This window comes from Stegostoma tigrinum, chromosome 4, assembly GCF_030684315.1.
Source record: "Stegostoma tigrinum isolate sSteTig4 chromosome 4, sSteTig4.hap1, whole genome shotgun sequence".
Lineage (NCBI taxonomy): Eukaryota > Metazoa > Chordata > Chondrichthyes > Orectolobiformes > Stegostomatidae > Stegostoma > Stegostoma tigrinum.
Window position 1 is genome coordinate 110,227,831 of NC_081357.1, and position 14,107 is coordinate 110,241,937.

At 43.8% G+C, this 14,107-nt stretch overlaps 1 protein-coding gene across 2 annotated transcripts in view; it reads right to left on the reverse strand.

Annotated features, from left to right (window-relative positions):
* Nucleotides 1-347: 347 nt before the first annotated feature.
* The window catches only part of LOC125452501 (peroxidasin homolog), a 243,236-nt gene continuing 229,476 nt past the window's right edge, over nucleotides 348-14,107 (reverse strand). For both annotated transcript variants that reach the window (XM_048531013.2, XM_048531012.2), the window contains 4 exons: nucleotides 11,645-11,765; nucleotides 5,553-5,670; nucleotides 3,848-3,961; nucleotides 348-2,842 (listed from right to left, as the gene is read on the reverse strand). In XM_048531013.2, the coding sequence (XP_048386970.2) occupies nucleotides 2,717-2,842; nucleotides 3,848-3,961; nucleotides 5,553-5,670; nucleotides 11,645-11,765 (479 nt within the window). In that variant the 3' untranslated portion in view covers nucleotides 348-2,716. The remainder of the gene's footprint in view (nucleotides 2,843-3,847; nucleotides 3,962-5,552; nucleotides 5,671-11,644; nucleotides 11,766-14,107) is intronic.

Sequence of the window (14,107 nt, forward strand, 5' to 3'; positions counted from 1 at the left end):
CTGGGCAATTAGGGATGGGCAACAACTGCTGCCATGAATGAATTTAAAAAATCTGGGACTTTACCTATTCAACTTGGTGATCCTATTTTTGCAAAAAAAATGTGGCATCACAAGCTGCAGGACATATTTAACGAGTCACAGAAAATCCACACCCAGCATTTATTCCATAAGTTTCACTTAGGTAAGTATTGATTCACATAATGTTATTGTCAGTAATGTTAAATGAAACAGAATGCCATCTGACACTACCTGAAAATAAAGCAGATTGGTTGTTCCATTGGCACCTGTAAAGCAAATACTTATTTGATACATGCAACTGAGTGACACTAGGAAAATGACACTGCATATTTCAGATAATGTGGTCCGTTTAATTTGGTTCATACAAATGCATTACACAGTGCAAACATTTCTTTGGTAAATTTATTGTTTTACGCTATGTTCCTGTTCTGTCTTATTAAAGCAGTATGGCTATTAAGACACTTGGTCTTGAACAATGTGTACAAATCCAAAGACGACAACGGTCAGTATGAAAAACTACACCAGCACTGCTGTTAGGAGAGAGAAAAAATGCGAAGCAAAGCAGTGGAATTGCCTCATATTGTTCTGGCAAAACAACCCACTTACTGGTGTCAGAACCTACAGCGAATCACTCGACAAAGACAGAGGCCCTATGGTTCAATGTACCTTTGCCTGCTGTTCGCATGCTCAAGACAAAAATAAAAAGGACATGCAAACAAAGAATGAAACCTAGATGACGTTACATAAAAAATAAGCAGAGCAGATACTTAAATAAATTTCAATAAACAAACTTGATCCTTTATATCCTAGAACCCCTGAAAGTAAGACGGTCAGTATTATTAGGTTGAATATTTCAAAGCCCAACTTCTTTTGTAAATAGTTGGCATCTCATCATTTTTGCAAGAATGTACTTAAAAATGAATTTAAAAAGCACGAGAGGTCTTGTTCCTGTTGTGATGCACTGATGTTTTTTTACCCGAAATCTTTTGTGGAAGTTAAAAAACATGGATTTGTAAAGAGGTCGGCATGTAACAAATATGTTTTTTTTTAAAGAAGTAACATGGGAATGTTGCCTTAAAATCAAATAGCACCATAAATGAAAGGTTGAGGTATGATTTTTCGATAAAAAAAGCTATTCAATGTCCTTCATTGATGGTTAAAAGTGACCAATTAACATCTGAGTAAATAAATAAGAAAATATTCCCAACAATAAAGAACCAATGGTTAGAAATGTTAAATGACATTTAATACTGTTTCACTGGTTAGTATAGCTTTTCAACGGATAATTCGGGAGCAAGAAACCCCTCTTGTGGATCTCCCTCCTTCCCCACCCCCACCATTTCTTATGTTTGTTTACAATAACAAATTATTACAATGTAAAAAACATCTGCTAGTATATAAAAACAGTAATTCAAGAAAAAAATTCAGAAGTGCAAAATGCCATAAATCCAATAAGGTGTAATGGTTGGAGTTGAAAATTCAGTAGCCAGGCCACAAAGATGCTCAAAAAAATCAGGTATCTTTTAAATGCTCTGATAGATTGACAAATGATTTGCACTCATTGTATAAAAACGCTGATATATAGCGCCAATTAGTGAAACAACATGGGCAATTTTTCAATGTAGTATGTACACCAATCTGCAAATTAGTAGGCATCTATTTATCAAACGTCCAAACAAGTACGAGTAACAACTTCACATTAGTAACTAAAGTATGAGCCTACATACACGTCTCAACACCTGGGAGACTGAAATTACTTTGGCCCAAATTCTTCCAGCCAGTGTTAGAACCCCTTTATCTGACACTGACCAGACAAACGATTACCCACACAGTCAGAGTGTTGGGGAGTGGGAAGCGGGATGGTCGGTGTTGGGGGTGGGGGTGGGATGGGGTGTAGTTTCAGGGTCAGCGAGGCATTCAGAGGATGAGTTGAGGGTGATCTGGAAGGGTGAGGTGTGTCGAATGGTCAGGGCCAAATGGGGCAGGCGTCGGGGGTGGTCATAATATCAGTCTACAGATTTCAGGGTATGTCCAAACGCTAACTGTTTGGAGACCAGAAGATCTGGGCCTTTAGAATTTAAGCACGCAAAATACCTGGGGCTCGAGAACATAATGAAATATGTAAAACCACTGCTTTAATGTTTCTTTCTCTCCTCCAAAACATTGTCTCACACCCATTCAAAACAAAAACCTGCACATAAAACATATATACGATGAGCTAGAGAAGTTCTTGAGATAGTTTTTGCCTTTAAACAAATAAAGTAGTTTGGAAACGTTACGGTACATTATCTCCTCCTTATTCACTATAGCGTTTTATACAAGAAATTACATATAGCACCAATTTTCATTTTGGCATTTCTAACCTGAGAAGCTTCTCACCAGGAAAACATTGACAGACAAACTGAAATCACCCTGTCATACAACACACTACTTCCCTTTCAATGCTTTTGCATTGTGGTTTTCTTTGATAAACACACATGATACGTGCATATAAAATGTTGTTGATTTAAAATCAGTGAAGCATGCATTTGAGCAGTTTCTTTGAATATTTCTTGGGATTTCTTCAAATTGACGCTTTCTTTGCAATTCTGACTGAATGCTTGTGGGTAGGTTTTTGAAAGCACACTGACGTCCAGACATCACAATTCACTGTATAACTACAAGGCCAGTCCATCTCCTCCAGTCCTGCAGTGAGGCTTTAGGACCGTTCATTTTGCTTGCTGGTTTGTCCTGCACAGACTGAGCAACATGCTCCCTCCATCTTCACAGGATCAGTACATCTGACTGGTGGACATGTTTCAACAAAACAAGTAAGCTGTCCTGCCTGCAATGCAAAACAGAAAGAGATTTTATTCTGAGTCCAACTGAAATCAAATTAAATGCTGCACTCCAGTAACCCTCAAAATGCAACTAATCTCTTCTTGCTTTCAATTGGCCTGTTCTCTCACAGGAATTTAATACCAACCAGGTCAAAGGCACTAGCCGTATCAATTAAGGATTTTATTTTTAAATTTTCACTTCATCATCATGCCAATACACATATAAACTATACACTTTAAGAGGTTGAAAAACAACTGAATGAAAAGACATGCAAGTATGAAAATCCAAGTAAACAGACAAATACAGGCAAGTGAAAAAAAACGTTGAATTTTGCAAGCACTGTAAAAATGCGATTGAAATAGCTGTAAATGCTTTTCTGTATCAGAATGCACATCCCTACACTACTACACTTTGCCTTGGGTGGTATTAGGACTATGCCAGCTCCTCCACCCTGCCATGCCCTGTTGAACACTTGGGCAGGGGACACAAAATCAAGACAGCAGTTCTTAAAAGAGCTGTTGCATGTCATCAGAGGGGATGCTGTGGCGGTAGGCCAAATGTGAAACAATTGGTAATCAAGGTACAGCAATGACTTGTGGGTGAGAATGCTCCATTGGAAAGAAATGCAGCTACTGCTTCTGCTAATCTCCTAAAAAACAGGTTGGGGATCTTACTGCAGCTACAGGTTAGGTAAAGTGCAAACGTAAGTTGCAAATGCTGCAGAATTATCCCTATTGTCAGTTTAATTTCTCTTGATTTTGGGAACAATTCAAGCCACATTTAGGAGATAAACTGCTACATGACAATGTTCCAGACTCAAAGCAGAGCTCCAGAATGATCCTTAGGAGAACTTCAGATTAAATCTAGATAATTTTGTACGACTCGTTTTGATGGGCCGAATGAAATTACAGATATATTTCACCAAAATGCACCCTGAGGATATCTGTTGGAATTCACTATGCACTACCACAAACTCCTCTGATTTAGTGAAGAATTGCAGCAATTGTACCTTGCATTTGCAGGTGGTGCACGAGTCCTCCTTCCACTCTTCTTTGTCAGACCGTTCTCTTGCCTGTCCATCAATGCATGCAGATTTACGCAGTTGCCCTTCAAGTTTTTTAATCTGTAGGAAAATATGAAATAGGCAATCAAGAAGACATTTGAAAATAAAGTGAAGTGAACACTACCTGCCACTTATTGGCCACATCCAGCAAAGTCAGAAATTGGGGTCAACACAATGTCTTGCTAACGTAGCAAAGGAACATCATGAATATTAGAAGTATGGCACAGCACTGAGGTCTAAGAAAGAAAATTACTTATTCTCCTTTGCAATCATCCACACTTTGATTCCATTTGTCTGCAAAACTAGACATCAAAACCATTATTGCTGTTGGAAAAAAGTTAACACCTCAGCAGAATCCATAAATATCTGGCCGCTGATATCGCTTGCCTTGATGTCTAGATCTTAAGAACCATTGCCTGCTTTTGACACACTTGCTTTAGAGTCCTAGCACTGGTCCTACAATGTTTAACTGGAAAAGAAATGATGGCCACCAATGTCACCTTGCTTGTTAAATACTCCCATTAAAGGTTGCCACTTAGAAACTAGGTTCCAACATTATATTTTTAGAGTTATACTTTTATACTCACAAAGAAGTGACATAAACCAATTTCTCCACCATCTATGTATTCTCCTAGATTGCTGTTTTTTCATTTCTAAGAATCTTAACTATTTGGAGTATATTTTTAGAGCTTTCTTTCTACCTAAACATACTAATACACATTTTTCTGCACACAGTTTTTACTCGATTCACATTGGACTAACCTTTCATCTGTGATGATGATGTCAGTTTAATAAAAGGTTATTTTATCCTGGATTTTTTTTGAACAGAGATTGTAAAGACAGAGGTACAAACTGGCTGCGGAAGATGGCCTAAGTCAACAACCAGAGGAGGCCTTTAGGTTTTCTTAAAAACAGTTGTAACAATGGAACGGGAGTGGCCAGTTCCCACAGACCAAGCTTTCTAGTTTTTTTTAGCTGTAGCAGTCAGAGTTCCTAGCTGCTACATTCTCAGAAATCTCTTGCGATGTTGATCTCTCCTGGATTGCAGAATTGCCTGCAAGAACCTGTGCCTGAATTTTCCTTTTTGCCAAGGGGTGTGTTTCCTTTATTCATTTACAGGATGAGAGTGTTTCTGGCTCAGCAGCATTTATTGCCCATTCCTATCTGCCCATAGGGCAGTTAAGAGTCAACTACATTGCTTATTTATGGGATGTTACTACATTGGAACAGTTAATTAGTAATTGGTACTGAATCTATTATTCTGTTAAGTTTTCCAACAGTTAGGTTATTCTAAACTCCTCCTCCTTTTGTATGTATTTTAGCTTTGGTGTTTAAATAAATTGTGTTCTGCTTAATGTCAAAGTGGCTCGACCAGGTGCATCACATCTGGAACATGCACTTCACATCTACTTTGAAATAAGAAAAAGTCAGGTTCTTGGCGACCTTCTTAAAATATTTTGAGGGTGGGGGGGGGGTCTGGTCTGCTCCATAACCCATCACTCTTTGCATTTTACCTCACCGTTTACTATTCTTGTTAATTCCCATCTGGGATACTTGATTCCTGTTTCCTTTCAGGCCTGTTTCTACATCAGTTAATGAAATGAAAACCAAGGAAAACTAAAAGTCTTGTTATTTTTGATGATACTCCCACCTGATTCTGAAGACCATTGATAGTTTTCTGTATTTCAGACACAAAGTCCTGGAAATCGTCCAAGCTAGCCTCATCCTTTGCAGAGGCAGATTCGTTGTGAAGTGCATTCATCAAAGAACTACAGGGACCAAGTAAAATACAGGACCGTAATTAGTAACAATTAAGTGTCAACGAAAACATATTATGCCTCAATAATCTGGCTGTTCATAGCTGCTTAAAATAATACACTGATTCCATACAGTGTGGAAGCAGGCTATCCGGCCCATTGAGTCCACATATGTCCCTCCCAGACTCACATCCCCTACTCTATCCCTGTAGCATTTTCCATGGCTAATTATCTTGGCCTACACATGCCTGGACACTTTGGGCAATTTAGCATAGCCAATCTACCTAACCTGCACATCTTTGGACTGTGGGAGGAAACCGGAGCACTGGGAGGAAACCCATGTAGACACGGCGAGAATGTGCAAACTCCACACAGACAGTGACCTGAGGGTAGGACTAAACCTGTTCCCTGGCGCAACAGTGCTAACCACTGAGCCACCATATCACCTCCCCCTGTGCCATCATGCCACCTCCATTAATGGTCACAATCATAAATGAACCAATCAATTTCATAAAACAGGATCACTGGGGAGGACAACACCCATGAGTTTGTTCATCCAGAAATACATGGAAAGGTTCCTACACTACTGCATCTGCTGGAAAATGTTTTTAAAAAGTCACAAATCTGCATTTCATCCTTGCACAGGGTCCATGCAAACCTTCCACGTAACTCAACATGTATTGATAATGAAGGTCTTTGCTGTACCCAGTACAAGGGAAGACTAAACAAAATCTTTCAAATTTTTAGTCACAAAGGGATCACGGGACCCACTGATGTACAGTGGATGACAAAGTGAAAGTACCTAATGATAGATCATGAGGGCAGCAGCAGGAAAATATGCAAACTCATGTCAGGGATACTACTTTGGAATCTGCAGTGGAAGATTTCCTGAAATGAGCTATAACTTGATGAAAGTGCTTTTGTCAACCATGCCTGTGCCAAATCTTTGAAAACGCTATCCCATTACTCCTTTCCACCTGCTCTTTCTCCAGAGCACTCCTAATTTTTCATTCTTCAATTGTACACAAACAATTTCATTTTGTGAAAGTTATCATTGGTACTGTTTCCATCATCTTTTCAGGAAGTATATTTCAGGCTATGTTAAGCCGCTGTATAAAAAGAAGCGCTGATCCCTCAACTGGTTGTTCTCCTTTTGAGCTTAAATCACGTCATTAATGCTCCTGCAGGTGGACAGTTTCACCTAACTAACTCTAGCAAAACTCTTCAATATTTTGAACACAGTTCATGAATCTCTCCATCTTCCCTGCTCGAAGGAGATTAATTTGTTTCTCTAGTTGCTCTAATAACTGAGGTCCCACTTCCTTAGAGATAATGGGAACTGCAGATGCTGGAGAATTCCAAGATAATAAAATGTGAGGCTGGATGAACACAGCAGGCCAAGCAGCATCTCAGGAGCACAAAAGCTGACGTTTCGGGCCTAGACCCTTCATCAGAGAGGGGGATGGGGAGAGGGAACTGGAATAAATAGGGAGAGAGGGGGAGGCGGACCGAAGATGGAGAGTAAAGAAGATAGGTGGAGAGAGTGTAGGTGGGGAGGTAGGGAGGGGATAGGTCGGTCCAGGGAAGACGGACAGGTCAAGGAGGTGGGATGAGGTTAGTAGGTGGCTGGGGGTGCGGCTTGGGGTGGGAGGAAGGGATGGGTGAGAGGAAGAACCGGTTAGCGAGGATGAGACAGGTTGGACTGGTTTTGGGATGCAGTGGGTGGGGGGGAAGAGCTGGGCTGGTTGTGTGGTGCAGTGGGGGGAGGGGACGAACTGGGCTGGTTTAGGGATGCAGTAGGGGAAGGGGAGATTTTGAAACTGGTGAAGTCCACATTGATACCATATGGCTGCAGGGTTCCCAGGCGGAATATGAGTTGCTGTTCCTGCAACCTTCGGGTGGCATCATTGTGGCACTGCTGGAGGCCCATGATGGACATGTCATCTAGAGAATGGGAGGGGGAGTGGAAATGGTTTGTGACTGGGAGGTGCAGTTGTTTGTTGCGAACTGAGCGGAGGTGTTCTGCAAAGCAGTCCCCAAGCCTCCGCTTGGTTTCCCCAATGTAGAGGAAGCCGCACCAGGTACAGTGGATGCAGTATACCACATTGGCAGATGTGCAGGTGAACCTCTGCTTAATGTGGAATGTCATCTTGGGGCCTGGGATGGGGGTGAGGGAGGAGGTGTGGGGACAGGTGTAGCATTTCCTGCGGTTGCAGGGGAAGGTGCCGGGTGTGGTGGGGTTGGAGGGCAGTGTGGAGCGAACAAGGGAGTCACGGAGAGAGTGGTCTCTCCGGAAAGCTGACAGGGGAGGGGATGGAAAAATGTCTTGGGTGGTGGGGTCGGATTGTAAATGGCGGAAGTGTCGGAGGATAATGCGTTGTATCCGGAGGTTGGTAGGGTGGTGTGTGAGAACGAGAGGGATCCTCTTTGGGCGGTTGTGGCGGGGGCGGGGTGTGAGGGATGTGTTGCGGGAAATACGGGAGACGCGGTCAAGGGCGTTCTCGATCACTGTGGGGGGAAAGTTGCGGTCCTTAAAGAACTTGGACATCTGGGATGTGCGGGAGTGGAATGTCTTATCGTGGGAGCAGATGCGGCGGAGGTGGAGGAATTGGGAATAGGGGATGGAATTTTTGAAGGAGGGTGGGTGGGAGGAGGTGTATTCCAGGTAGCTGTGGGAGTCGGTGGGCTTGAAATGGACATCAGTTACAAGCTGGTTGCCTGAGATGGAGACTGAGAGGTCCAGGAAGGTGAGGGATGTGCTGGAGATGGCCCAGGTGAACTGAAGGTTGGGGTGGAAGGTGTTGGTGAAGTGGATGAACTGTTCGAGCTCCTAGTATGGCGCACTGACCTCTACATCGCCGAGGCCTAACGCCAACTCTCCGACACCACCTCCTACCGCCTCCTCGATCATGACCCCACAACCGAGCGCCAAACCATCATCTCCAACACCATTCACGACCTCATCACCACAGGGGACCTCCCACCCACAGCCTCCAACCTCATTGTTCCCCAACCCCGCACGGCCCGTTTCTATCTCCTTCCCAAAATCCACAAACCTGCCTGCCCTGGTCGACCCATCGTCTCAGCCTGCTCCTGCCCCACCGAACTCATCTCCACCTATCTGGACTCCATTTTCTCCCCTTTGGTCCAGGAACTCCCCACCTACGTCCGTGACACCACCCACGCCCTCCACCTCCTCCAGGACTTCCAATTCCCTGGCCCCCAACACCTCATATTCACCATGGACGTCCAGTCCCTGTACACCTGCATTCCGCATGGAGATGGCCTCAAGGCCCTCCGCTTCTTCCTATCCCGCAGGCCCGACCAGTCCCCCTCCACCGACACTCTCATCCGCCTAGCTGAACTCGTCCTCACACTCAACAACTTCTCTTTTGACTCCTCCCACTTCCTACAGACTAAGGGGGTGGCCATGGGCACCCGCATGGGCCCCAGCTATGCCTGCCTCTTTGTAGGTTACGTGGAACAGTCCCTCTTCCGCACCTACACAGGCCCCAAACCCCACCTCTTCCTCCGGTACATTGATGGCTGTATCGGCGCCGCCTCTTGCTCCCCAGAGGAGCTCGAACAGTTCATCCACTTCACCAACACCTTCCACCCCAACCTTCAGTTCACCTGGGCCATCTCCAGCACATCCCTCACCTTCCTGGACCTCTCAGTCTCCATCTCAGGCAACCAGCTTGTAACTGATGTCCATTTCAAGCCCACCGACTCCCACAGCTACCTGGAATACACCTCCTCCCACCCACCCTCCTTCAAAAATTCCATCCCCTATTCCCAATTCCTCCACCTCCGCCGCATCTGCTCCCACGATAAGACATTCCACTCCCGCACATCCCAGATGTCCAAGTTCTTTAAGGACCGCAACTTTCCCCCCACAGTGATCGAGAACGCCCTTGACCGCGTCTCCCGTATTTCCCGCAACACATCCCTCACACCCCGCCCCCGCCACAACCGCCCAAAGAGGATCCCCCTCGTTCTCACACACCACCCTACCAACCTCCGGATACAACGCATTATCCTCCGACACTTCCGCCATTTACAATCCGCCCCCACCACCCAAGACATTTTTCCATCCCCTCCCCTGTCAGCTTTCCGGAGAGACCACTCTCTCCGTGACTCCCTTATTCGCTCCACACTGCCCTCCAACCCCACCACACCCGGCACCTTCCCCTGCAACTGCAGGAAATGCTACACCTGTCCCCACACCTCCTCCCTCACCCCTATCCCAGGCCCCAAGATGACATTCCACATTAAGCAGAGGTTCACCTGCACATCTGCCAATGTGGTATACTGCATCCACTGTACCCGGTGCGGCTTCCTCTACATTGGGGAAACCAAGCGGAGGCTTGGGGACTGCTTTGCAAAACACCTCCGCTCAGTTCGCAACAAACAACTGCACCTCCCAGTCACAAACCATTTCCACTCCCCCTCCCATTCTCTAGATGACATGTCCATCATGGGCCTCCAGCAGTGCCACAATGATGCCACCCGAAGGTTGCAGGAACAGCAACTCATATTCCGCCTGGGAACCCTGCAGCCATATGGTATCAATGTGGACTTCACCAGTTTCAAAATCTCCCCTTCCCCTACTGCATCCCTAAACCAGCCCAGTTCGTCCCCTCCCCCCACTGCACCACACAACCAGCCCAGCTCTTCCCCCCCACCCACTGCATCCCAAAACCAGTCCAACCTGTCTCATCCTCCCTAACCGGTTCTTCCTCTCACCCATCCCTTCCTCCCACCCCAAGCCGCACCCCCAGCCACCTACTAACCTCATCCCACCTCCTTGACCTGTCCGTCTTCCCTGGACCGACCTATCCCCTCCCTACCTCCCCACCTACACCCTCTCCACCTATCTTCTTTACTCTCCATCTTCGGTCCGCCTCCCCCTCTCTCCCTATTTATTCCAGTTCACTCTCCCCATCCCCCTCTCTGATGAAGGGTCTAGGCCCGAAACGTCAGCTTTTGTGCTCCTGAGATGCTGCTTGGCCTGCTGTGTTCATCCAGCCTCACATTTTATTATCCCACTTCCTTAGTCCCGTTTTAAGAAATGTCCATTGTATTCTCTTCACATCATTCTGAAAGTATGGTTCTCACAATTAAATGCATTATTCCTGTTGAGACCTAACCAGTGATTTCCAAACAAATGACAGCAGACTTGAAATAGGTATCATTTAGTACTGCGTCACCCTCATTTTGTAATGAGAAGTTATTTGAGGTAGATTAATACGACCAACCTCAATCCCTTGAGAATTCCTAAAGACATTTGATGACTGTCATCTGAGCCATGAGAAACGGCCTTCCAAACAAAACGTCTCCTAACCAGGCATCCTCTCCACGTTACCATGAATTAAGAGGTAAGTATCACAGTTTAAACCAGGGCATAGCTCTTACAACATTCCTCATACTCGCCATCTTACCATGTGCTTCTACCTAACACTGATTACGACAGTGCTAATCATTTAAGAGTTCCCTTCATAACACATAATAACAGCATTCAGACTTGGGTACTGCAGCTATCCCAGCATGAGCAGAGTGGTCTACATTCAATGATATGGAACGACACAAAACCAGACTGCAACCAACTCTCCAAAAACATGTCAGGTGTTGTTTTAAACAAGATATCCAAATAATCTTTTAAAAGAAGGAAGATCCAGCACTTCTGCAATGCAAGTATGGGTCGGTAACACATGAAGCCATAACAGTGTGCTACTTTGACAGAAAATCCCCTCAATTCCAAAAAATCATTAGCACATTTTCTAGATTGTTAACTCAGACTAAATTGGGATGAGGAGCCAAAGATCACTGATTTGTACAGTTTAGAAGTCTATGCTGTTGACTTATCAATCTGAGCCTTTGCTACTTTATTTGAAGAGCTTCATAACTGATCCTCTGTTTCTGACAACCTTCTCATGTGCAAATTAACAGATCATGCCACAGAACTCTGTTGTCAACTGAAATGAACCTGGAATGCGTCAGGTTTTTCAATTTCCTGAAAGGTGACTCATCCCGGAAGCTGTATTCAGGTGAACGTCTGCCACGGAAGTGGTGTGACAGCGCATTGAACTGCCCTCTGGTTCTGCAGTCTGGAGAATAAAGTAAAATTTTCTGTTAAAGTGCTGTCTTAATAATAAAAAGAGTTTATAAAAACACTACTATCATTGAATATGTGCCAGTTTCAGACATCATAACCCTTCATTAGTCTGCTGGTTGACAACTGAGATTGTTAAAACTTCTAATTCTAAATCTGTACTTGTAGCCCATTCTCAAAAATATTATCACTTTCTTAGAAGAAGTCTTAATTTTATGCATTTATCTCCTCCTTTCAAGTCCACTAGCTTCTACTGAATAAAACAGCGTTGCACATTGTTTCGATTCTCATAATCTTGAATTATAAATCTTTTAAATTGTAAAACAGACTCACAAACAAACATGCACTTTGGCCTCAAATGTAACAACATGGTCATAGTACAATAGAATTACTTCATAATAGCTCATTTGTCATTTGCCTTCAACAAATGATTATGTGGGAGGCTAGGGAAGAAATTGCAGAGGCCCTCTGCATCATCTTTAGCCACTGGTGATGATACAGAAGACTGGTGGTTGGCTAATGTGGTTCCATTGTTTAAGAAAGGTAGCAAAACCAAGCTAGGGAACTAAGGGCTTGACATCAATAGTAGGTAAGCTGTTGGAGAAGATACTGAGGGACATGATTAACCAACATTTGGATAGTCAAGGTCTGATTAGAGATAGTAGCATGGATTTGTGCACAGGAAGTCATGTCTGCCAAATCTTTTAGAGTTTTTTGAAGAGGTAACCAAGATGATGGATGAGGAAAGGGCAGTGGATGTTGTCTGTATGGACTTTATTAAGGCCTTTGCTAAGTCATGCCTGGTAGGCTAGTCATGTAAGTTAGTTTGCATGTGAGTCAGGGAGAGCTAGCTGACTGGATTCAAAATTGGCTCAATGGTAGGAGGCAAAGGGTGATGGTTGAAGGCTGTTTCTTGGGCCAGAGGCCTGTGACTAGTGGTGTGCCACACAGGTCAATGCTGGGACCTTTGTTATTTGTTAAGAGCATGAATGATCTGGATGTGAATATAGAAGGCATGGTTAGTAAGTTTGCAGATTGTACAAATTAGGAGGTATTGTAGGCAGTGGGGAAGGTTATCAAAAATTACAGAGGGAACCTCATCAGATGGGGAAGTGGGTTGAGGGTTGGCAAATGCAATTCAATCCAGGTAAGTGTGAGTTGTTGCACTTTGGAAAGTCAAACCAAGGTAGGATTCATACTGTAAGTGGTAAGGTCCTGAGGAGTTTTGTGGAACAAAGGGACCCAGGAGTATAAATACATAGTTTGTTGAAAGTGATGTCACAGGTGGACAGGATGGTGAAGAAGGCATTTAGCATGCTGTTCTTCACCAGACTAGGCATTCAGTATTGGAGTTGGGGCATTATGTCACAGTTGTATAAATCATTAGTGCAGCAGCACTTGGAATACTGTGCACAGTTTGATCAGCCTGTTATCGGAAAGACATGGTTAAATTGGAAAGTGTGCAAAGAAGATTTACAAGGACTAGTAGGCCTGAGTTATAGGGAGAGGTTAGGCGGGATAGGACCTTACTCCTTGAAATGTAGGAGAATAAGGGGTGACCTTACTAAGGTGTATAATATCATGAGGGGTATAGATAGGATGAATGCAGACAGTCTTTTTTTTCCCAGGGATGGGGAAACGAAAACTAGAAGACACGGGTTTAAGGTGAGAGGGCAAAGATTTAAGAAGGACCTGAGGGGCAACTTGTTCACACGGAGAGTGGTGCGTATATGGAATGGGCTGCCAGAGAAAGTGGTTGAAACAGGTACAATAGCAACATTTAAAAATACATTTGGATAGGTACATAGATGAGAAGAGTTGAGAAGGATGTGGACCAAATGCAGGCAATTGAAATTAACTGAATGGGCACCATGGCCACCACAGACCAGTTTGAGCTGAAGGGCGTGTTTCCACGCTGTATCATACAGTGCTCTAAGACTCTCTGGCAGTAAGAAAACAACATTCCAATCTCCTTTTAACACACAGCCTTGACTTTCAGATGTTTTGAATTTATTGCCTCCTGTACATTAAATCTATGGAAAAAATATTAGACTAACCACTTACACAAAATGTTAGCTTGCACTTATATGCATGTTAAAACTTTCAATAATTAGAAATATGATTAGGAACTTTCAAAAGAATTGTGTCAATTTTCATGAAGGAATGAATTTATTAATATGGTTTTAGTATTGTTATCAGAAAGTCAAAAATGTAATCAGGCCAGGAAATTGATAGGCATGTTCCTGAATATTCCAGGCACCTTCAATTGCAAGATGAAATATAGTTACGGGTAGCCTGAAGGTGTCAGGTTTAAAATGAGCTGGGGCTGTGAAAAGC